A 22637-nucleotide genomic window follows, 5' to 3' on the forward strand; every position below is an offset into this window, starting at 1 on the left:
TACGTGCTGTATCGCGGACCACTCGGCGAGTGGCGTGCGATACCATTATCTGTATATAAGCGACGCACTTGAATAAAGTCACGCTCTTGTCTGTTGGAATGCTGTCCTGACAAGTTAGTACATTGGCGACCAAGGAGGACTGCTACTGCCACTTCGAGCGCCGTTTCGTTTCACCTTTAGTAAGATGGCCGCCGACCGGCAAAACTGGCTTCACCCAGTGGCGTGGGAGAGAGCGGGAGACCGCCACTCCAGAAGTCTTAATATAACCTCCTTGTTGGCAACGAGGCTGTCAGAGCGCCGCGCAGGCACACGGAGAGAGCAGCGAGAGTCAGGCGATCGGACAGCAAGCTACCGCGTCGATGGAACCAACGCCGACACTCAGGTCACGGAGTCAAGATAGTAAGCGAGAAGTACACCATCACCCACCGCTTCAAATGACGCGGTTAGGAAGGATTGACGAGTTCGATGAGAAGGCGCAAAACTTTGAATCATATTTAGAGCGATTTGAGCATTTTGTAATCGCGAATGATGTCAAGGTCGAAAAGAACCTAGCCGTGTTTCTAACCGTAATCGGAGCTCAAGCGTATGAAGTAGTCAAGAGTCTGGTTCTGCCGGATATGCCAAAAGAAAAGTCATTCGAGGATGTGAAGTTGCTTCTCAAGAATCACTACAGTCCGAAAAGCTTGGTTATTGCAGAAAGATGCAAATTTAACCGGGTGGAAAAGGAACAAGAGATCATTAAAGACTTTATTTCAGCCTTAAAGCGCCCTGGGGCAAGTCGGATGAGAACGCAAACACGGAGATTTGTATGGTGGTCTGGATTAGACCACGCAGTCGAAACCTACGTGCGCGAGTGTGTCACTTGCCAAGCATTCCAAAACGCTGCCCCACCTTTAGCCAGGGAACTATCCGACAAAGTGTTGGCGGCATGTACACGTAGATTTTGCAACAAAAGGAGGCCATGCCTTTTTAGTACTGGTGGACGCTTTTTCGAAATGGATCGAAGTGTGTCCTGTGTCTTCCAGAATCACTGCCAGAACAATCGATAAACATCGAAGAGTGTTGGTTAGTGATAACGGCCAACAATTCATTTCGAAAGGGTTTTCCGATCTTTTAAATGCTGACAACATTAAGCATGTGAAAACACCACCCTGTCACGCTGCTTCTAACGGCGCCACAGAGCGTCTTGTCCACACAATGAAAAAGGTGTTGCTGAAGCAGGTACCAGATGAAGAGCTCAAAGGAATGAAACATTACCTGCTGGAGCGTTTAGATAGTTACTTAATGAGCTATCGAAACACGGTTGTATCATATAATGCTCCATTCTGCTCCCACTTAAGTGATAAGAGTTTGCTCGGGTGACAATAAATGAAACGAATCTGAGGAACCCCAGACTTCTTAAAAAAAAAATCTAAGGACTGTAGGCGAGGTCTCCTCTGGCATTCACACATCTTGTCTACGTAAGACGTTCCGTGTTTGACTTTCACGGATGTAGCCTATTTAAACCTAAACGGCATTACAGGTTGGTGAACCGTAGAACGATAACTAAGCTAAATTCCAAGCTGGTAACGCTTTCTCGTGGATAGCGTCTCATCCAAATAACACTTAAATATTTGTTTCCAAGATGAGCCAAAGTAAGGCAGCGTGTTTCGTTACTGTAACGCCCGAACAATTTGTCTGACAATGATGTTAATTGCGTTAATCCCTTATCCATTATTTCGTGTTAAAAAGACGGGAATCTTTCGGTTAATTTATATAAATAAAAATTATAAATATGGTGACAGTACAGACCATTGTCCGGTAAGGTATTGTAGTGCCATGAAGATGTAGGGTTTTGTTTTCTACATCACGGCTTTACACAGTTATATCTCCATGTACAGGATTCAGCACCACTGCCACTGTGGAAGAGGGCAGTAGATGAAAGCTCTAGTTGAAGATATCACATCTTCACAAACATAACCATGAAAGCTTCTTTTTATTAAAGAAAAAAAATTCTAGGAATATCCCCCTGCGGCGCAAAGCTTAACAGCTGTCTTTTCCGACTTATCAGGTACGGAATACAGCATTCTGCTGCAATGACGTAAAAGTTACTGAAACGCTTGCTCTCTTCCACTTTGATAACCGAAGAAAAGCTCTGCGCGTACCCTCCTCCCCTTCACGAGAAGGACACAGGATGTCCTCCTGGCGTTTATTGCCGTGCGCAATTGTCGCTGTCAGAGCAGGCGACATATATAATACAAGTAGAGCATCTGGCGTGCACATCGTTGGTCGCAACACACCTTTCCGGGCGAAGCCAGCAATCGAACAAAGTGTCGGCTTGTTGAAACATCCGTTCGTACTAGTACCCTGTATTTCGCAGTAGGAGCAGACATAGCGGCAGCAGGGACTTGCATAAAAAGGGGGAATTTGTGTAGTATCTGTATCAGAGCAATTCAGCCACTTCCAATAAGTTCTTCATCATGTACGGCACGAACCTGATAAGTTTCGTCGCATTTCTGACAATCGGTAAGTGTTCTTTTCTGAATATACTGGCACTATGTCGATCGAGGGTGTTGAGGATACAAGGTCACTAAGTATAGTGTGTGTAACAATGCAGTTGAAGGCACGCCTTCAGTGCGAGCTACTTGGCTTCCATCAACACCTCTGTGTCTCCTGATCTCGCGCATCAAAAGCCAGACGTACACGTAGAGATGTAGACTCGACTTCATTCTTAGCTTGTGCCCGATTATAGAATAGCTATGTAATACACTTCTGCTGAACGTGCTGTTAATTTCTAGTTTTTATCCGCGATTCTCGCCAAGCTCGCATGGTGTTTTTGCTCAGTCCCGTTGGCACACGGTAACATTCTTCGAAAAGGAGAACCCTGACGATAAGAAGTGAAATGTGGCTATTTTTTTTCTTTTTTTTGTACTAACCTTTCTTTTGTGGCTGCCGACGCAAGCGCCATTACTCCCATAACCGGCGATATGAAAGTTCGACAATGCGTTTCTAAAATCCATGCTTTTATATTAGAAGAAGGGCATAATTACGTCTGTGGAAATACCCTATAATATCTTACTGACAGTCTTTCACGCGTTTGTTTTTCAATAATGTCGCTGTATCTTGTTCTTCGTGCAGTAAAATTGTATTCTTGTTGTACCATTTGTCGTAAATAACGTGACTGATGGACATTTATAAAGGTGAGAATCAGAAAGCAGATGTGTTAAAACATTTTTAATTCAAGTAGAAACCGCTAACTTTTCAGTCAACAGAGAATAAAAAAGACACATCTATCACTCTCTTCATCTATCGCTCTGCCACTGAAGGCTATGAAGTCTTTTACCCGATATAAATATGCACGTCTACAGTGTAGTGGTGGATAGAAAGGTAAACTTAGTGTGAAGTTATATATACAGGGTGCTTTTTTTATTCTTACACGTTTGTTTAAAAAAAAACTGTGAAAGCTACACTATGCGGTTTGTTCAGGTGCGTTATGCGACCAGGCGGACATTATGTGGGTGGCTAATCTTTGCGATAAGTCGGCTAATTAATTAAAATTTGTTAATTAACTTTTTAATTACTGAAAATAGAGATATGGTTCCAAATAGAAACTTGTAGAGCATAATCGAAAACCACTAAATGAACTATTTTTGGAAGGATATAACGCCGGTGCAGCATTTTACGGCGCTCTGTAAAAACGCTCCATCTGGACGCGTTTCTAGATTTCGGTTTCTTATCGGAGCACATCACCGCGCCCGCGGTCCTCCTCCCCAGTGGCTGAGACGCGCAACACACGCGCGCCCTACTTCCCTCCATTCTACAAGAGAGGCCAGGGGTAGCTTCGCGCCGCGACCACCGGGGAGCATAAGAAACCGATAAGAAGCCGAAATCTAGAAACGCGTCCAAATAAAGCGTTTTCACAGAACGCCGCAAAAATGCTGACCCGGCGTTATATCCTTCTAAAAATAGTTGATTTATTGGTTTTCGATGATGCTCAGCAAGTTTCTAATTGAAACTATATGTCTATTTCCACTAATTAAAGAGTTGATTAACGAATTTAAGTTAATTAGCCGACTCATCGCAAAGATTAGCCGTCCGCATAATGTCCGCCTGGCCGTATAACACACATGCACAAACCGCATAAGTGTAGCTTTAACGGATTTTTTAAACAAATGTGTAAGCATAAGAAAACACCCTGTATATAAAATCTACGCAGTGTTTTCTAATTGAATTTGAACGACTTTATTTAATACAAAAGCCGTAAAAATTGTATGCTATGGTGGTTCCTGTGGGTAAGTTGTGCGGAAAGAGGGACATATTTAGGGCGGCTAATTGTCTAGAGAAGCCTAATAATTAGATTAAATTGGTTATTCATCTCTCAGATATAAAATAGATACATATATGGTTCCGGTTAGAAACTTACTGAGCTTTATCGAAAATGACTGAATCAGTCAATTTTAGAAGGGCCTCAAGCACTTGAAAAGGGCGGAGGCGAGCTAAAGTTATCACTCGTACCACATGCAAAAGGCTGACAGGGCAAAAACGCGGAAGGCGATAATATCAACCCTGTTTTTGAATAGTTTCCCGGTTGACTGTGAGTTCAGGCAGAAATGTGCGTGTTAAAAGTCACTCTCTCGGGGGAAGGGATCAGATATAAGAACAGAAGGCAAGGTAAAGGCGATGTGGGTGGTAGTTAATATTATTGAGAAGGTTGTAAAGCTAGTATTTCAACTTTTTTTTTTCCATAGGCCACAGAAAGTGACACTAAAGCACCCATCAAAATGATTTAAAAAAAAACAAAAAAAAAACAAACCTTACAAGGGTGGGCGGACATGGTGACCATTACGTTTTGCCGTGACCAGGTCAACCCGTCATCTTGATGGTGGCGGCAAAACAATCACAGGAAAACAAATAACAAGTATGATTTATTTAAAAAAGAAGAATGCAAAAAAATTGAGATTGAAAAACATGAACAATAGAATGCTTTTTTTTGCCTTTTTTTTGGGGGGGGGAGGAGGATAGTAAATCTTTTAGCACTTACGCTTGGCAAAGCAATCCCAAGCACACTCAATCTTGTTATGCAAGAGTCCCACTAGAACGAAAACAGAAAAAACCAAACGGGAATGCCTCAAGCACTTGCTGCAGGGAATCCCGGAGAAAAGCTCACCGGAGAAAAGCTCACCGGAGAAAAGCTCACCGGAGATAAGCTCACCGGAGAAAAGCTCACCGCGAAACCGGCGGATGCGGAGAAAAGCTCACCGGCCATTGAGCGTATGCAAAGAAAAGCTCACGGATTTTTTTTCATTCATTTTATATGGAGGCTGTTAGATCATGCGTAACATATATCAATTTATTATCATTAAAATTCATCAGCTTTGCAGAAAAGAAAGTGTCTTCTTTTGTAATATTTGTTAAGCTTATTGTGTATATTGCCTCCAATTTAATAATTGCGGGCCGGTGTTTTCTGTGGCTTAATCTTTAGGCAACGAAAGCCGAACTGAAATCTTTATGAACATGAAGAACAGGAATTGTCATTTATTGTCATAGCGGCGTGTTGCCAAGGTTGCTTGGAACACAACCTACGCAACCGCGTGAACCATCCTTTGCGTGCTTGCTAACATTCATTAGCGCGGTAGAAGGACAACAGGCACTTCATACATCGATTCTCCGAACGAGACTAAGCATCTGGATACTCGCTTCAGCTAAAGCGCCGCTAGAGGTTTTCAAGGTAGGAAATAAAAATTAGGGTAAATCACTTTGAAACTAATACTTTCTCGCTTAAACCAGAGCGTTGTGCGTTGAGCTGGCACATTGGCCGGACACGACCTGTTTTCCGCTGCAATATATGTCGGGAAGTAGTGACCCCTATTAGGCAGGAGGTAGAACTATTTGGGGCGCTCTATCGAGCTTGTTATTCCCACAGCCCGGTGTTGACTAATTGCGAACTCCACAGGTCGTTTTGGAGCGCGCCGGGATCGACTTTTCTGGAGCGAGCCTATTTCACTGGGCGATCGGGATCAAGAGCGACGTGTTTCACTGGTCGTTTTGGATTAGCTCCCGCTCCAGATCTCGATCTGGATCCGAGAAAAGTCGCTCCCACGATTTCGGCGGATTCAACCGGAAGCCAGCCGGGCCAGCCCTCGGCGCACACACGTGACTTCCTTTCTCGTGTGGCATCTCGCCTGATCTCGCCCATCTCGCCTCAGAAGAAGAAGCACGTCGCGGGCTGGGCTCCTAGATTGTCTCGATATCAGAAGAATTCGGAATGGCCGCTTGATTACCCCTTGGCTCGACAGCCGGTTCGTTTTCCAGGAAGAAGAGAAGGTATTTGGCCGCGCTACGGGCAGTCCGGCAATCTTTGCTAGAAGCGCCTGAGCCATTCCTGCCACGTGTTAGCGCCGCGATTGCGGAAACGTCTTTGAAACGACCGCGGCGGCGGCGGAAAAGGAATTCCCGGGCAGTTGAATGACGGGAAGGCTTCCGCCGATCCCGGAGCAGTGGTCATGTTCCAATGGGGATTTGTAGGCGGCGCGACCCCGTTCGGATCGTGTGCTCCAGTCCGGATCTGGTCAACTGATCCCGGTGCGCTCCAAAACGCCCTGTGGAATTCGCCATAACACAGCACAACAAAGAAATTGAACCTCGCTTCGCACGGTCTGGACACGAGCGCTTCCGTCAGACCAGGGCTTTGGTCGCACGAGGAGCGGCCTTCTTGCCGTCATCTTCGATTTCTCTCATCAAAAATTGCGGAGCCCTTCCACTTCACGTGAAGATGGAGGTCCAGCGAAGCAGTTATTTTTACGATGTCTAGGACGATTCATAGAGGACAACGTCTAGAACGACCTCAAGGGCGACCTCAAGGACGACTTCTAGGACGAAGTTGAGGACGACGCCTAGATGACGACTTAAAGACGACTTCTAGGTCGACTCAAAGGCGACCTTAAGAACGACTTCTAGGACGAACTCGAGGACGACTTCTGGGACGACTTCTAGGACGACGTCTAGGACGACCTCGAGGACGACGCCTGGAGGACGACGGCATGACGACCTCAAAGACAACCTCAAGGAGGACTTATAGGACAGCCTCGAAGACGATGCCTATAGATTAGGGGTGGCCAAACCGCGGCTCGCGAGCCGCATGCGGCCCTTTGCTGGTCCAAGTGCGGCTCGCGGATTCCTCGTAAGGGATCCCCCCCCCTCCCCCCCTTCCCACATTTCCGCAGGAAAAAAAGAAGGGATTTCAGGCAGAATGAAGTACGGCTCGCGGTTTGGCAGCCTTGTACCTCCATACGTACTGTCGTACAGCCTTGTGCACTCATACATACAGTCAGACTCTGAACAAAATTTAAACTTGCCCCCCCCCCCCCCCCCCCCCCCCCCGTGGCTCTTAGAAGTTTCGTGGTTTCGTTTGCGGCTCTTAGTCCTGGTCGGCCTGGCCACCCCTGCTATAGATGATAACAAGGAACCAGAGCCTCACTATCTGATAATGCCAAGGAAGGCTGACTCACGTTGGTGGCCCCCTCTTTTTATTTGTATTTATTCATACTTGCCACGAGCAACGGGGAGTTTTCTGTCAACATCCGCGGACACATTTTTCCCCAGCTTCTAGTGCATAGCAGCTTCGCTGTAAAAACGAACAAGAAAATTCGGGGTTGCTTTTCCCATAGTTGAAACGTGCTGCTAGAGGCGTGACTGTTCGATCTGCCCTCCAATAGATCGCAGGGAAAGCGAATACCTTTGAGAGACAAGCGGTTTCTCGGTGCGTGTAAATAAGCACCAGTGATGCCAAATATGGCAAAATTTAAAGTTGGCTACCCCTATCCTTTGGGTCAACCAAACAGCTTGTGGCGTAGCACTGCGGACGCGCGGAAGATCTCTGCTTGCGCAGAGTGGCGCCCCAAGCTGCTTCGAGGACCCAACGTGCCGGGGCTTCCTTTATAACACCCTATAATACCTTCCTGTTCTGCCTGCACATGCTTCATGCTACTAAAATCTTTGTGCAGTCATTAATGTTACATTGTTTTTGGTCTAATATTAGTTATCCCCTCTACGTAGCACTGCGGGCGCGCGGAAGATCTCTGCTTGCGCAAAGTGGCGCCCCAAGCTGCTTCGAGGAGCCAACGCGCCGGGGCTCCCTTTATAACACCCTAAAATACCTTCCTGTTCTGCCCGCACGTGCTTGATGCTACTAAAATCTTTTTGCAGTCGTTCATGTTATAGTGTTTTTGGTCTTAAATGAATGATCCACTTTTGAATTTAATGAAATTCAATATTTGGAATTTAAAATTTTTTTGTTTAATAAATAAATAAATTTTAATTATAAATTTGAAATAATGAAATAAGAAGAAAAGAAATAGCTTTATTGCTGATCCACCTCTCCAAGGGGCCATTCAGGAAGGTGAAGCTGAAATCAAACTAGTATCGCATTAGAATGCAATTTGCTTTCCCGCGTACTTCAATAGTCAATCGCGCTTTCAGGAACTGTCCTGTGCAAAAATACCGATGACCAAGGAAATCCTAGGCTAGCAGAGGGCCAGACAGAGTGCCGCTCGCTGGGACTGAACGACCGCCTGGCAATCGTCACTGGAGGCGCGAGCGGGATCGGCAGGAGCGTCTGCATGGTACTGGCTCGAGAGGGCGCCACTGTTGTGGTGGCAGACAGGAACAGGACTGGCTCTAATGAGACCATACAGATGCTGCAAGGTGGGTCGGATCATCAACTGTTATCCTATCGCCTTCCCTGTGCAAATCCTTGAACGTCCACACCAGCTAGAAATACATTTGGTTCGACACGGACTGTGCCTTATCAGCCGAATCGAGTTTTTGCCAAATTACCCAAGTACCAAAGATAATGCCGAACAGGTCCTGGAGTCTGCAAAAGTAACTGTTCACATTCAAAATCTCAAACAATTGGTACTTCGCCGTGTGTTTCACTTAGCCTTTTTTCGAATCGTTTATATAGGTGAGGCGAGCTCGTGCAGCACGTGTATATTGGCATGCACAGTATTATCTTTGATGCTTGGTTAATTTAGAAAATTGTCTATTCTACGAGAAATCTGCATTAAACAATTGTCAAGAAGAACCGTCACGAAGGAGCGTCTTCAAAGACCGTCACGTCAATTTACCCGCTAAATTGAGCCAGGAGAATAGTAACACCTCACATCCGTTTTCCCGCTAAATTTAACGGAAAAATGACCACCACGTGACCTCGTCGTCTGACTTCGTCACGTGACCTCAAAACTTCCCTCCGATTCAGCAGTTGTCTATAACCGGGAAATTGACGTCACGTGACGTGGCACGTCATGTTACCTCAGGTCACTTGACGTCAATTTTGACGATGTGGTTCTGTGCAATGGTCGCTTGTGCTCTACACTTCCTGAGCTTCCCCGTCTTTGTCTGCATTATCAAACATGTATATTTGTGTTTATATTCAAGAATCGGTATTTACACCTCACAGTTTGCCATAAAGCTCTTTACAATTGTTTATTAATAGCAGATATGTTGACGACTAAAATGTTTCTTTAAATGAAGGATACTAAAAATGAATTAAAAATTAAGAAACAGTCCTTTTCTCTGCAGCTCTTGATATTCATCCTTTTGAATTAACCTGAGACTGGGGTAGAGAAGAAACATCAAAACGTAGAAGGGACAGAAAATAGACAGGATGACGTCTCAAACTCAGCTAACTCATTTATTTATTCCACCCCCTTATATAGTCTCAATCTCAAGGTCATCTCCACCAACACAAAAGGACAAAGTTATACAGATCAAGCGCCACTGCTTTCGTCACACAATGCAAGAACGTTGACAACGTTTAAAGGTCGACGCGATAAGGCAACATTCATCCACCCTCAAACTTGAACAGAAGGATCTCTTCCCCTACTATTCTATAGACCATTCCATTTAGCGCTCTCTGGGCGGCACAATTTTGTTCGACCGCAGCAACCTCTCCACACATCCGGGAAGTTCAGCGGGTTCGGCGGGGTAAAACGAGAGAGAGGGCACGCGCCCGACTCCGCTAGCAGACGACAAACCGGGAGGTTGCCGTTCTCCATCGTTGGGCTGTATCGGCGGGCTCTTTCGAACATCGAACTCTCGCTCGTGGCTGCCGTTGTGAAGTAGTTCGCGTTCTTAGAATAGTTGTGGCTACTCCAACATCAGCCTTTAGCTCCCTGTTGTTCTATTTTGCTAAATGATCAACTAGCATATCTTTTTTCCGTTACTTAAATAGTAGTTGAGTCAGCCGGCAGTACTACCCTCAACTACTGCGTGTATTGCGGCAGGAGAGCACGTTTTATTTATTATATCAGACTTCCACTCATGGTCGCTAAAAGCCTACACCAGTACGAACTTTGTATAGTAAAAAATGCACAGCAACTGGCTTTACTTTTCACCAAAGAGACCGGCCAATCTGACACAGTTTTCTCTATTTTTTTTTATTTGCACGCAGGTAACAGCGCAATTGGACCCTGTGAGTGTTTTTATCTAGCATATTATTACACGACAACTGGCATACCAAAATCTGCGCATCTGCGCTTGAAAGTTTCAAAATGACGCGATTTTAAACAGAGTTTGCACGCCAGCCGGACGCTAGCTACAGCCCACTCGGCGGAGCGGACGACATCCGGGGTGAGAGGGGGGAGTGCATTTTTTTCTCTTTTACCCTCTCTGCTATGACCCTAATGGAACGGTCTATACACACTTCATTCTTCTGAATCTTAACACGCCGTCTGTACAAACAACGGAAAAAAGGAACACTGAAACGATAGGACAATACACGTAAACACCCCCCCCCCCCCCAAGAAAAAAAAAAAAAAGGTTGTATTGGTTTTGGGAAAATCACAAGCAGTTAAATCAGGTTGTTTAAGTGCTTGTGATTTTGTAAAAAACTGCGCTTCTTTTTTTTTTCTGTGGGTCTCCACGTGTATTGTGCCTACTATCATTTCAGTGTTTTTTTTTTTTTATTTTCTGTAGAGAGGGCGCGTTATGAGTCAAAAGTATGAACTGTGTACAGAATAGTAGGGGAAGAGATCTTTTTGCTCAAGTTTGAGGGTGGATGGATGTTGCCTTATCGCGTCGACCTGTAAACGTTGTCAACGTTCTTGCATTGTGTGATGAAGGCTGTGGCGCTTGATCTGTATAACCTTGTCCTTTTGCGTTGGTGGAGATGACCTTGAGATTGAGACTATATAAAAAGGTGAACTAAATAAATGAGTTAGTTGAGTTTGAGACGTCGTCCTGTCTATTTTCTGTCCCTTCTACGTTTTGATGTTTCTTCTCTACACCAGCCTCAGGTTAATTCAACATGGTTAATATTCACCAGCTCGCCTGCACCCTCACGAGTTTTTCTTGATGTTCACCTGGTTGTTTTAGCATCTTCCACTATTGTAGCTACTGCATCAGTACACCTGTTCATCTGCCTTTGACGGTATTGGAGGTCGAGACTCCTATGAGCGGCAGTGCCTTTTGTGTTTGCTTCCTTCGCCGGTATTATTGGTGAAACTTCAAAAAGAACGAAAGAAATTAAATTAAAAGGAGCAGGGTGATTAACAAAATCTTGTCTAAAAGTTTGAGGCTTAAACAGTTACATTGATCTAGAAAAAAAAAATGTTTGCTACCCCCCGTGGCGTAACCTCCTATATAGGGGGAAAGCCTGCGCGCTTTCCGCGCCAGATACAGTCGCCAAAATTGGGACTAAGAGAATGACAGAGAAGGTTTAAGGACGGTGGCACCCTCATGATTCTCTGGGCACTTTCCGAAACTTTCCTCCTAAAGTTATATCTAGTCCGTCATTGGCTATAGGTTGCCTTCCATGGCCATGACTTTACACGTACTGTTTTTGAAAGTTTCATGGCTTTCGGTCTATATTATTAAGAGGAAAAAACTAAACAAAATTTTTAAACATTATACATCTATATATATTTTTTTCTTACTTTTTAAGACAAAACTTTTTTATTCGTGCACTGCTTATGTGGCGCGAATCAGGTTTTACGCCAGCACAGTTGTATTGTGTGGTTTGTGTTTCGCTTACGTGCGGGAGTTACATCAACGAAAAGCAAGTGCTTAAACTAGCTGGTGCAGATTGAGCAGAATGGACCCTTTTAAAAGGTCCATCATGCAACATTGATGGTCGCCATTGCTCGAACACGAAGCGTGTGATTGAATCCGACTCCTCGTCGAACGCTGACGTACTACTCGTGTCCAATACAAGCTTAGAGCTCTTGATCAAGCAATGGCGGACAGGCAATAGCGCGGACTTTTGAAAACGGTCTATGCCAGACTTCCCCGAGACTACGGTAAAATAAAAAAAAACAGCAGAAACACGAATTCTTTCGCGAGTTAGTACTTCGGCTGTTTCACCTTTCTTAGGGTTTTCGTATTTATGTAGAAGGTGTTTTTTTTATTTTTAGGGTAGTTTCGCTTTTTGAACGGAAGTAACGGACGTGCGCTTTTTCAACTCCTATTATCGAAGTTAGGGTTACATAGGAAACCAGCTTGTAAGCCATTTTATTTAAAAAAAAAATGAAAGACGTTTAAACCTCCTGTAACACCGAATTTGAGCGCACCTCCAGAGGAGGAGGAGGGAAGGGTGCTGAGGGGAGTAGGTGGAAAGTCCCCCACTACTAACATGGCTGTGGATCGATGTGTGCTTAACGCAAATCACAGAAAATGCACATCTTTGGTGAGGGCATCGCGTGTAAATTTAGCGGGAATCTAGCGGGACAATTTTTCCCCTAACTTTAGCGGGGAATGTTTCCACTAGATTTAGCGGGGAAATGTTTTGCGCTAAATCTAGCGGGCAATTTAGCGTCATACTTATCGTCAACGTCATCGTCACTGATAAGGTTATCAGTGACGTCACGTGGGACGTCATTGTCATCGCGCGGTAACGCCGACGGCGACGGTAACGCCGCTCAAGTCGAAAACGGGCGCCTAAGAGCTGCGCTCTAATAACATAAGAGTTTCAGACTATGGAGAAATATTGGGACAACACAACACCGTCACGGTGCTGTGTCGTTCCAAGTTGTGTCCCTATTCTCAAGATATTTTTTTAGAGCGCAGCTCTCATGCGCCTGTTTTCGGCTTGAACGACGTCGGCGTCGCCGTAGCAGTCGGCGTCAGCGTAACCGTGAGTCACGTGACCCTGCTCCTGAGCTCACGTGAACCCCCCACGGGGGTCACGTGACCTCACGGGGGCCACGGGGGGTGAGAAAGTAGGAGGGAGGAGGAGGAGGAGGGGAGGAGGGAGGAGGGGTATACCCTCCACTCAGTACCCTTCCATGCTCCTCCTCCGTTTACAACTCCTTACAAGGAGTTGTAAACGGTTTTCATTTTTTTACTATACTCATTATGTTAGCTGAGTGAAATGGTAGCACTTATGCGTGAATGAAATTAGAAAGTAAATCAGTATAATTTAGGCTGCTAATACAGCGGCCAATATCTGTACTCTTTCTTGAAAAAAAAATATATACTCATTTTGTGTACATTGCTAAACATTTCTTAGAACATTCTTAAAGTATTTTATCAGTTTACTGGGAGCATCGAAAGGAAAAGAGCAGCAGGGCGGCACTTCCGAGTGAGCTGCCTCTGGCACTTGCTTGCTTTCTTGGGCTTTGCTTTCACTTGTGTACGCGCGCTCGAATGTCGCGAGACTCCGAAGCATTGCTTTAGGTAGGAAAGAGGGTCGCGTTGGGAGGGGGAATAACAACTAAAAAATCTCTCCGTGCTGTTCTCATCCACTCGGTGACGATACACGGAGAGAAACCGGCGCTGAGAACGCGAAGCAGTGCGCAAGAAGCAAACGACGCCCTTGTTCGCTTTAATTGGACAGCAACAGTGGGAAGAAACGAAGACGTTGGACTTTGCTTCTACACGACTCTCCTTCCAATGAGAGCTTTACGCTCCGACGTTCCCGCGCCCTGTTGCCTTCTCCTCTCTCTCAGTTTTTTTTTTCTTTTATACTAGTATAACACATTCTACTTTTAGCGTGTATACAGCTTCATTGTCAAGTTGTGGAACACGCTTAGCCGCCGCTTTACCATAAGGTACGATATACACGCATTTAATGTTTACCTCTAAATGGTACTTCAGTTGGGCATACAAATTTACCGCTGGCGTTATTGCCCCGAGTGAATAGTTTCAGCGGTGCTAGTATTTTTTTTTTAATAATAATAATAAGTTTATTTACAAAGAAAGCATACATACAATATACTTAGTCTCACAAAAGCACTTGCGTGCTTGTGCGTGAGTACTTACAGTCCAGCGTGGGATGAATTTAACAAATCGGAAGTATGTAAACTAAATTGATACACTGATTGGAGTCCTTTTTATGCGGAACTCAACATAAGTGAAAGAAAACAAATGGTTCATCGCCTTAACAGTATACAAGCACAAACTTTTAGGCCAGTAAGCATGAAACGAAATTACCTATTTTTATACAATATTAGTAATGATTTACATAGACTTTGTAATACCAAAAATGACACAGAATAATAAACTCTAGCTTTTAAAATCATGGCAATACAAACAGTCGCGAATGGAACAACAGTGAATGCAGGCGTGCAAAAGGAATGCTAAAATACATTAGGGACGTGAAAACAAAAAGAAAAAAGGCATGGGTCTGGGAGCTCTCTATTCTTCTCCTGACGTACTGCACCATTTACGCATTTCTTTTTTCACCTGTGCTAAGGATTGCAAATTAAGTAAACCATCGGGAAGATTATTAAAATATGTTGGTACATAATACTCCCTCAACCTTTTCCCATAATTAGTGTATATTCTTGGTATGTGAAATCTCTCTGTGTGCCTTAGTTGTTTTTCTTTAGCGGATGGTATTTTGAAATCGCGTGTGAAATAATATTTTGTGAGGATCATGAATTTATGCAGGTCATTCACTGTTAGCAATTGGAGTTCTGACAGCTGTTCTTGAAACGAAAGACTTTCTAAGTGTGTACCATACGTCATGTTTTGTATCATTTCTTTAATTAGGTTATTTATTTTCTGTAGTTTGTATTTGGATGAAAGTGCATATCTGTGGATACCATATCTTAGTTTTGATTCACCTAACATCTGATAAATCAATCGCCTTAGATTAATACTTGCAGAACTTCGGAGTTTATAGAGGTATGAAGAAATTATTCGCAGGTGTTTGAGTAGGTAGTCAATATGATGATTCCAAGATAAATACCCATCAAAGTGTATACCAAGGTACCTAGTTTCACTGGCGTAAGGTAGTGGTAAGCAAGAACATTGGCTACATTCCGATGAATGCAAAAAGATGGGTTGATTAAGGTTAATTCGTTTCTGGTGAGTTCGAAAGCACACGAGGTTCGATTTATCATTGTTCACAAAAATATAGTTTTTTGAAAACCAACTCATAATTTGTTTGATGTCATCCTGTAAAATTGAAACGGCAGTATTATAATCTTCGTGTGTAATAACCAAGGCCGTGTCATCAGCGTATTGATACATTTTTGATTTCAAAGGAAGCAAAGATAGATCGTTCACATATATGTTAAACAGCATGGGACCCAATACCGAACCCTGAGGCACCCCAGAGTTCAGCTGCGCAGTAGAACTTGTGCTATTTCCTATTCGAACTCGTTGGGTTCTCTCAGTGAAGTAACCTTTAAAAAATGTACGGAAATGCCCTCTGAAACCATATTTATCTAGTTTCTCAATTAAAAGTGAGTGATCTATTGTATCAAAGGCCTTTGTCAGGTCTAAAAACAGTGTAAGTACTATTTTGTTATTATCAATTTGTTCATTAATTAAGTCTGTTATCTCCTCCAGTAGAAGTATCGTGCCTCTTTGATGCCGGAATCCATACTGGCAGTTGCTTATTAGTGAGAATTTGTCACAAAACGAAGTCATGACTTGTAAAACAAATTTTTCCATTATCTGAGAAATTGCCGGCAACAACGCGATGGGCCTGTAATGAGCAATATCTTTCTTGTTTCCTTTCTTATAAATTGGCCGTACTATTGAAACTTTTAACTTACTGGGTATATTTCCTGTAGACAACATACCATTTATTATAGCAAGCAGAACGCGTTTTAAGCAGTCTATGTTATGTTTTATATCTCTAAATCTTATTTCGTCAAATCCCGCTGGCTTTGTTATAGACATATTGTTAACTATGTATTCTAGATCTGATTCTGTCATTTGGGGCAAGTACGCCGAAACAGTTGAATTCCCTAATAGCTGAGCTGTTCCTACCATGCTGTTTACTTGGTTACGCAAGTCTTGTATCTTCGTGATGAAGGTGTTATTAAACTCATTGCTAAGCTTATCTAAGTCAGTTGCACCGAAAGTTTTTTGTATACATGCATCTATATTATCTTTAGGGGGTCTGCCAATTATTTGATTTACGATATTCCATGTTTCTCTTAAGTTCTTCCCGCACTGCTGGAGTTGCGTCATATGAAATCTCTTTTTAGCAAGTCTAATTTTCGCAGTGAGGTTGTTTCGTACTCGTCTGAATTCTTCTTTTAATTTTATGTCATGTGGATTTTGCTTACACCTATTCCATAATTTGTTTTTTTCAACACTCATTTCTAGTATTTCTTTATCGATCCAATTATTTCCAGGTTTTCTCGGCTTTAGCTTTATTGTTCTAGTAGACTGTTTGTATATATTTTTAAATGTTTCAACTAAAGCATCATAGAGAGTGATGTGATCCAGATGAAGCAAAGCATTCCAGTTATATCTTTGAATAATGTCATCTACTTTCTTATTGTCAATGATTTGTTTGCGTTCATTTTTCCCTCTCACGGTCGTATGCTCTTCGTTTATTATCCTAAGCGCAACAAAATAATGATCTGCTACCTTTTGTTTAATAGTTCCCCCTAGAAATTTTAAGTTACTCAACCTTACTATCACATGATCAATGCACGATCTGGTAATTGTATGCCCTAGGTTCTCTTCCCTTGTGTAATCGTTAATTAAATTATATAAACCGTAGTTAGACAATATGTCGAGATATTCCGTAACTCCCGTTTTCTTATGGCACATGGTATCTATATTAAAGTCACCTGCTAATACGAGTTGATCATTGTTATTAAACCTATTTAGTAATTTCGAGAATTCTTGATAGAACAACTCTAAATCATTGCTGGGTGGTCTATACACAGAACAAATTGTAAATGACAGTTCTGCTTTATGAATAGTAATCACAAGAACTTCTGCGTGTTTCAAGTAGAGCTCAATACGATCAGTTAGCCAGGTATTTTTTACGTATACAAGAATTCCTCCTCCTTTTCTGCCTTGGCGGCGTGCTGAAAATGCGTGAAATTCATCAAAATTAAAAGGTAAAGGCTCTGTCGCCTCGATATTTATTTCGGTTAGTATTAGTACATCTATATCTATGAGTGTATCCCGCAGGTATACATTTAGTTCGCCCCAGTGTTTTTTAAGGCTTCTAACATTGATTTGAATGAGATGGAGAATCTGCCGGCTGCCTTCTATTCCGTCCTCAACTAGTAAATTTTTGGTGTACCTGTTCCAATCTGTAAATGAGCTGCACGAGGTCATATCAGCGGATGTGGTTCAAGTCACTTTCATCCTCGATACGTATCCGCCTTACTAGAATTTTTCCATTACTCATCCAGACATATTTATAGCCTTTTTCCTTTGCACATTCTTTCGCGTTCCAAAACAACCATCGCTGGAGCTTCGTTAGGTTATCGTTGATAAAAATGCGTTCAGATTTTAATGCGGAACGCTTATTGACCCATCTATCTCTCTCCGACCTGTCCCTGAACCGCACGATGATTGGCGGGATTTTTCCTTCCCTCGCTTTCAATCTATGCACAGACTCAATCTTATCCGGTTGAGGCACAGGAAGGTCCAGCCTTGCTGCTAGATTACCGAGAACCGCTGCCAGGTCTTTTTGATTATTCTGGACGATACCGTGAATTTCTATGTTCTTCCGCCGCGAATATTGTTCAGCGTTTTAAACCGCCCATTCAAGCTCTTTAATTCGCGCGTCCCTTTCTGTACCTAGTTTTTCTAGTTCTTTTGTCTTTTTTTTCAGCTCGTTTGTGACATGTGAGAGTGAGTCAACTTTTTTTATCAAGTCGTCGTACTGCTTCGACAGCATGTCAGTTGTTTTCTCGATCGCTTCGATGGTCTTTTCCTGCTTATCCAGTTTCTGAATAACTGTGTCATGCTTTGTTGACTGCAAATTTAGTTTTTTTTCAATGGTCTCAATTCTACTCAAGACCTCCATTAGTGTTTGGTTAGTTTTTAAGAGCTGCCTCATCAGGTCTTTCTGAGACTGAGTGCCTTCTTCAGTTTCGGGGGCTAGTGCTCCTGTCTGACTGTCAGTTGGCAGTGATTGCCGCTGGGAGTGTACAGTACATGTTGTACACCTCCAAGACAACAAATCAGAGGGAGTCATAGCTTTGAATTTAGTTTTGCTAACTCCCGCACATTTTCCAACATGGTTGAAAAGGTTGCATTCTGCACATTTTAGCTTTTGGCTGTCAGGTGTTAGTTGTTTCAAACAAGCGATGCAATCAATGCTCTCTTCTGGCGAAGACATGATTTGCAATGTACCACAGCAATGTACAACAGCAGGCAGACCAGCGGAGTGATGAATGCAGTCAAAGGTCAAACTAAGACCTGCACCCACCTGAGGGTCAAAGCGGAGATGTTAAAATCGCCTCGTACACTCCGCTGGACTGCACTGCTTCCACGCTTGTCTGTCGCTTATATGCCGCGGCGTCGGTGGGCGTTGCTCCGTATCTTCGACATCCGCAGCCCGTCAGCGGTCCTTGCGTGGTGACGTTGCAGCTGCGATGGTAGTGCAGTTGCAGACGACCGGCGATGTTAGCCTGAGGGTCAAAGCGGAGATGTTAAAATCGCCTCGTACACTCCGCTGGACTGCCAATTATAGTATTCCAGATGGCAGCCTTTTGATCCCGAGAAAAGAACAGGAAAAAAAAAAGTGATCGCGCCTTCGCGCTGGATGTGCCGTACAGTATGCATTGCAGTATGCTCAGGGAACATACGTTAAGTGTTATCCTGTTAAGGCAAACAAATATTTTGTACTTTTAATATATTGCTTTTTCTCATGTGTCCGGATGTCGTACAGTGTAAAACGACCTTCCCTGTATTATATGTTAGGCAGCTCCAATATTTTCTCTACGGCCAAATGCTGCGCTTGGGAAGAAGCAAGGAGAATCCAAGAGTGCTGGCGGACTCTTTCATCTCTCCATGTCACTTCTCCATCACAGACTCGTACAAGGGCGATCACCGCGCCATCTACGTGGATGTTTCAAACTCGACCGACGTCAGCGATCTCTTCGAAGAGATCGAGTCCTCGTTTCCGGGCAGAAAGATTAGCGTCGTGGTGAACAGTGCCGGCATCCCGGGGGTAAACATGGGGCCAATACAAGATACAAGCGACTCTGAATTCGACAATGTCATCGCCACCAACCTCAGAGTAAGTGCAAGAAAATCGATGAAGGGTATATTACTAACCTTCATCCTTTGGCTGTAGGTCCGACCACTAATGTAATAATAATTGAATTCATTACGAAATAGATTAAAATTTCTACTGAATAAATGACCCAACTTAGACGTTGATATTACTTATAGATGTTTGCTAAAGGCTAATGGTCGCCACAGTGTTTCTAGCGCTGTAAAAGAAACCGGGTTAAATCGACGCCTTAACATAGGCAAATCTAACTTTCACCAAATGTGCATTTGCGCTAAACTTTACCTCGTCAAATCTCAAGGCGTAGTTATTCTTATGGAAAACATTAAACGAGCAAACTTGCTGAAGTGAACGGTGGACGTGTTCGCGTGCGACCGATTTAGCGATGAATTCAACTTGTGGTACCACCTTCCGAAAGGCGACGCTAGCAGACGACGAAATCTGCTGTCTGCTAGATGCGCGTCTCAGAAGATGGCGCCACAATTTTCATTCAGACAACTCGGTCGTCAGTGCACACGTCCACCGTTGTCCTTCTCAAGTTCGTTGATCTCATTTTTTTTTTACACGCAGATAGGTAAGCCTAGAAATTTCACAAGGTAAACTCTACCCACTAAAAGCACATTCTATCCATGCTTGTACATTCAAAGGAGAATCTCTAAGCTTTTCCGGTTTGTTCTACACTTTAAGAAAGGCCTGTGCGCCTGCTTAGATGCAAAACACTCGAAAAGCCAATCCCTGCAATCTACGAAATCAGATCAGCGAACGATGAGGCGGAACATCTATTTAGATCTCAAAATTAAGTCTGCACTGTGGCATTACGTAATGCAAAGGCTCATGCTTGCATTGCGTAGTGCCACAGCGCAGACTTAATTTTTAGGTCTAAAGAGATGTTCCGCCTCATCATTCGCTGAGCTAATCTCGTAGATCACACAGACTGGCTCTTCGAGTGTTTTTCGGGTAAATAGGCGTGCACGCATTTCTTAGAGTGTATAAAGTAAGAAGCGCTTTGGCCACCGTATGCAGCGTGGGTTATTGGCAGTGTTGGAGGTAACGCGTTAATACTGATGGCGTTACCAGTAACAAGTTGCATTTTGTGTAACTTGGAAACGCAAATGTGATGATTTCAAAACAGTAACGCGTAATTTACTTACGTTACTTATTTCGAGTAACGGGTCACATAGTGACGTTACTCGTTCGATACTCTTCCTAAAACTTAAAAAAAGCATATAATATTTTTAAAGTGCTTTATGCTTCTATGCGTCTTAATGTTATATTAGTTGTTTTGTTTTTCTTTGGTTTTTCTTCTAAGTATTTAAGTTACCGTAAGAAGATGCCTGTAATTGTGTTCAATTTCTGAATAAGCATGAGGTTTCTTAAAATATGGCGCTTCTGCATGCCTCTAACCTCAAAACAGTAAAACGTGTTAATTACTAATTAAAAAAAAGTGACGGAAAACTAACGTGCGCTCTTCTTTATTGGTAACGGTAACGGTAACGCGTAAATCTTATTTTGATGTAACGTAGGACGGTAAGGTGCTCCTTGGTTAGTAAGGAGTAACGTATTTTGTTACTTTTTTCGTTGGCGCCTACAACACTGGTTCTCGGCCCTTGAAAGATTGTGACACCGGTTCAACGCCACAGAGTACCGGAGCATTAGGCCTGTCAGCATGCGCCACTAAAAGTACTGAGCGCAAGATTTTTAGTGCGGAAAAGAATTCTCAAGTTTTTTTTTTGTTCCATTTTTTTCTTTCTTGGGGTCGGTTCAGAATACCGCAGCGCTGATAGAGCTTCAGGTCAGCGGGATATTACCGCTACATTCTGCGCCGAATCCGAGCTAAGCGAGCGCCGAAACACAGGTCATCTCCGAAGAGCATATAAAGAACACAAAGCATACATAAAAAATATTCATTTTTAGTAGATACACTATTATTTACATATAGTTTCACAGAGTATATTGTCCTCGAGATGTTTACAGAATAATCCATTGGGATCACCTGCGCACGTCAGTGGGACCATGTCCCTAGTTAGTGCATATGGCCAATCAGTTGAGTCCTTGCTCTGGCAGGGAACCTTCCTGATCGATCGAGCCTCGGTGAGACACATGCTGGACAAAAACGTCACGGACGGCTCCATCGTCAACATCGCGAGCATCATCGCAAAAACTGGCTTTCCTGGGGCCACACCCTACTCCGCATCCAAGGGTGGCGTCGTCTCCCTCACCAAGGCAGTGGCCCTCGAAGTCGCCAGCAGGGGCATCCGGGTCAACGCCATGCTGCCGGGTCCCGTCGACACGCCCATGCTCGAAAAGTTGCCCGCTTCGGTGGTGACCGCCTTCGTCGATGCAACAGCCTTCAAGCGCGAGGCCCGGCCCGAAGAAATTTCGGAGACTATTGCCTTCATGTGCAGCCCGAAAAGCAGCTTCATGACGGGAGCGGCAATCGATGTCACCGGGGGTATTATAGCGTAATCTATGCAGCTATAAAAAGAAGTACCTTAAAATCAGAACGTTCGTAGTTTATATTGCAGATTTTTTATATGCAGCGCTGGCTTAATAAAGAAATGCGTTATAAGGGTTTTGTGTTTGGGGGATCACGTTTCTTCTAAACGCGACAGAAAGCACGAGTGAAACGCATTAGACAAGGCGCGGAGGAGACCACGGATCAACTAGTTGGGGTCACCTGGTGGCGGTTGCGTCACGTGATTCCAAGATGGCGGCGCCCATGCGACGGGGGGTGAAGATGTCTATATGCGCAAGTCGTAGGAGAGACAAAAATAAACACCTTGAGATGTAGGTAGGATTGCCTGATTTTGTAGCTTATTTCTAGTGAAATTGGGCGGCTGCATTTGGGAGTTTTTTATTTGCCAAATATATGGGGTTTATCGGGGTTTTCGTTTCGTTCGATTCCCAAGTGTCCGAAAGTGACAGTTTACTTTACTATATTCCCAATTTGTTTCCAAACTTCTAAAAACAAAATAAAGTCTGAACACACTACTTATCATAATTTCATCAGAACTGACCTGCATTAAATTATATTTCTGAGGAGGCCTTTGGCATTGTAGCCCTTGCCATTGGCAATAGAAGCAATACCACAAAAATACTGCAATTATGTGTTGCTTAATTAACCGTCGATAACCGTCTTATTAATAATCCTTGAAGTTTTTGCTTGAAGCATGGAAGCTTAAGCTTCCCTCCCCCTCCATGAAGTTTTGGGTTTCAT

At 43.6% G+C, this 22637-nt stretch overlaps 1 protein-coding gene across 1 annotated transcript; it reads left to right on the plus strand.

Moving 5' to 3' along the window:
• Positions 1–339: 339 nt before the first annotated feature.
• Positions 340–21993, plus strand: LOC121046199 ((3R)-3-hydroxyacyl-CoA dehydrogenase-like). The gene is made up of 4 exons (XM_040500176.2): positions 340–399; positions 8458–8682; positions 19218–19426; positions 21485–21993. The coding sequence occupies exons 1-4, from the start codon at positions 360–362 to the stop codon at positions 21884–21886; spliced, it is 876 nt and encodes a 291-aa protein (XP_040356110.2). The 5' UTR covers positions 340–359; the 3' UTR covers positions 21887–21993.
• The last annotated feature ends 644 nt before the right edge of the window (positions 21994–22637 follow it).

Source organism: Ixodes scapularis, unplaced genomic scaffold (assembly GCF_016920785.2).
Source record: "Ixodes scapularis isolate PalLabHiFi unplaced genomic scaffold, ASM1692078v2 PGA_scaffold4__175_contigs__length_147842914, whole genome shotgun sequence".
In the NCBI taxonomy this organism is placed as follows: domain Eukaryota; kingdom Metazoa; phylum Arthropoda; class Arachnida; order Ixodida; family Ixodidae; genus Ixodes; species Ixodes scapularis.

What these genes read in the sequence shown, in the direction of transcription:
- LOC121046199 (XM_040500176.2), top strand. Translation starts at nt 360, where the DNA reads ATGGAACCAACGCCGACACTCAGGTCACGGAGTCAAGATA. An exon ending in CAGGTCACGGAGTCAAGATA is followed by an intron (nt 400 to 8,457) that starts GTAAGCGAGAAG and finishes TCGCGCTTTCAG; the next exon opens with GAACTGTCCTGTGCAAAAAT. An exon ending in GACCATACAGATGCTGCAAG is followed by an intron (nt 8,683 to 19,217) that starts GTGGGTCGGATC and finishes TCTCCATCACAG; the next exon opens with ACTCGTACAAGGGCGATCAC.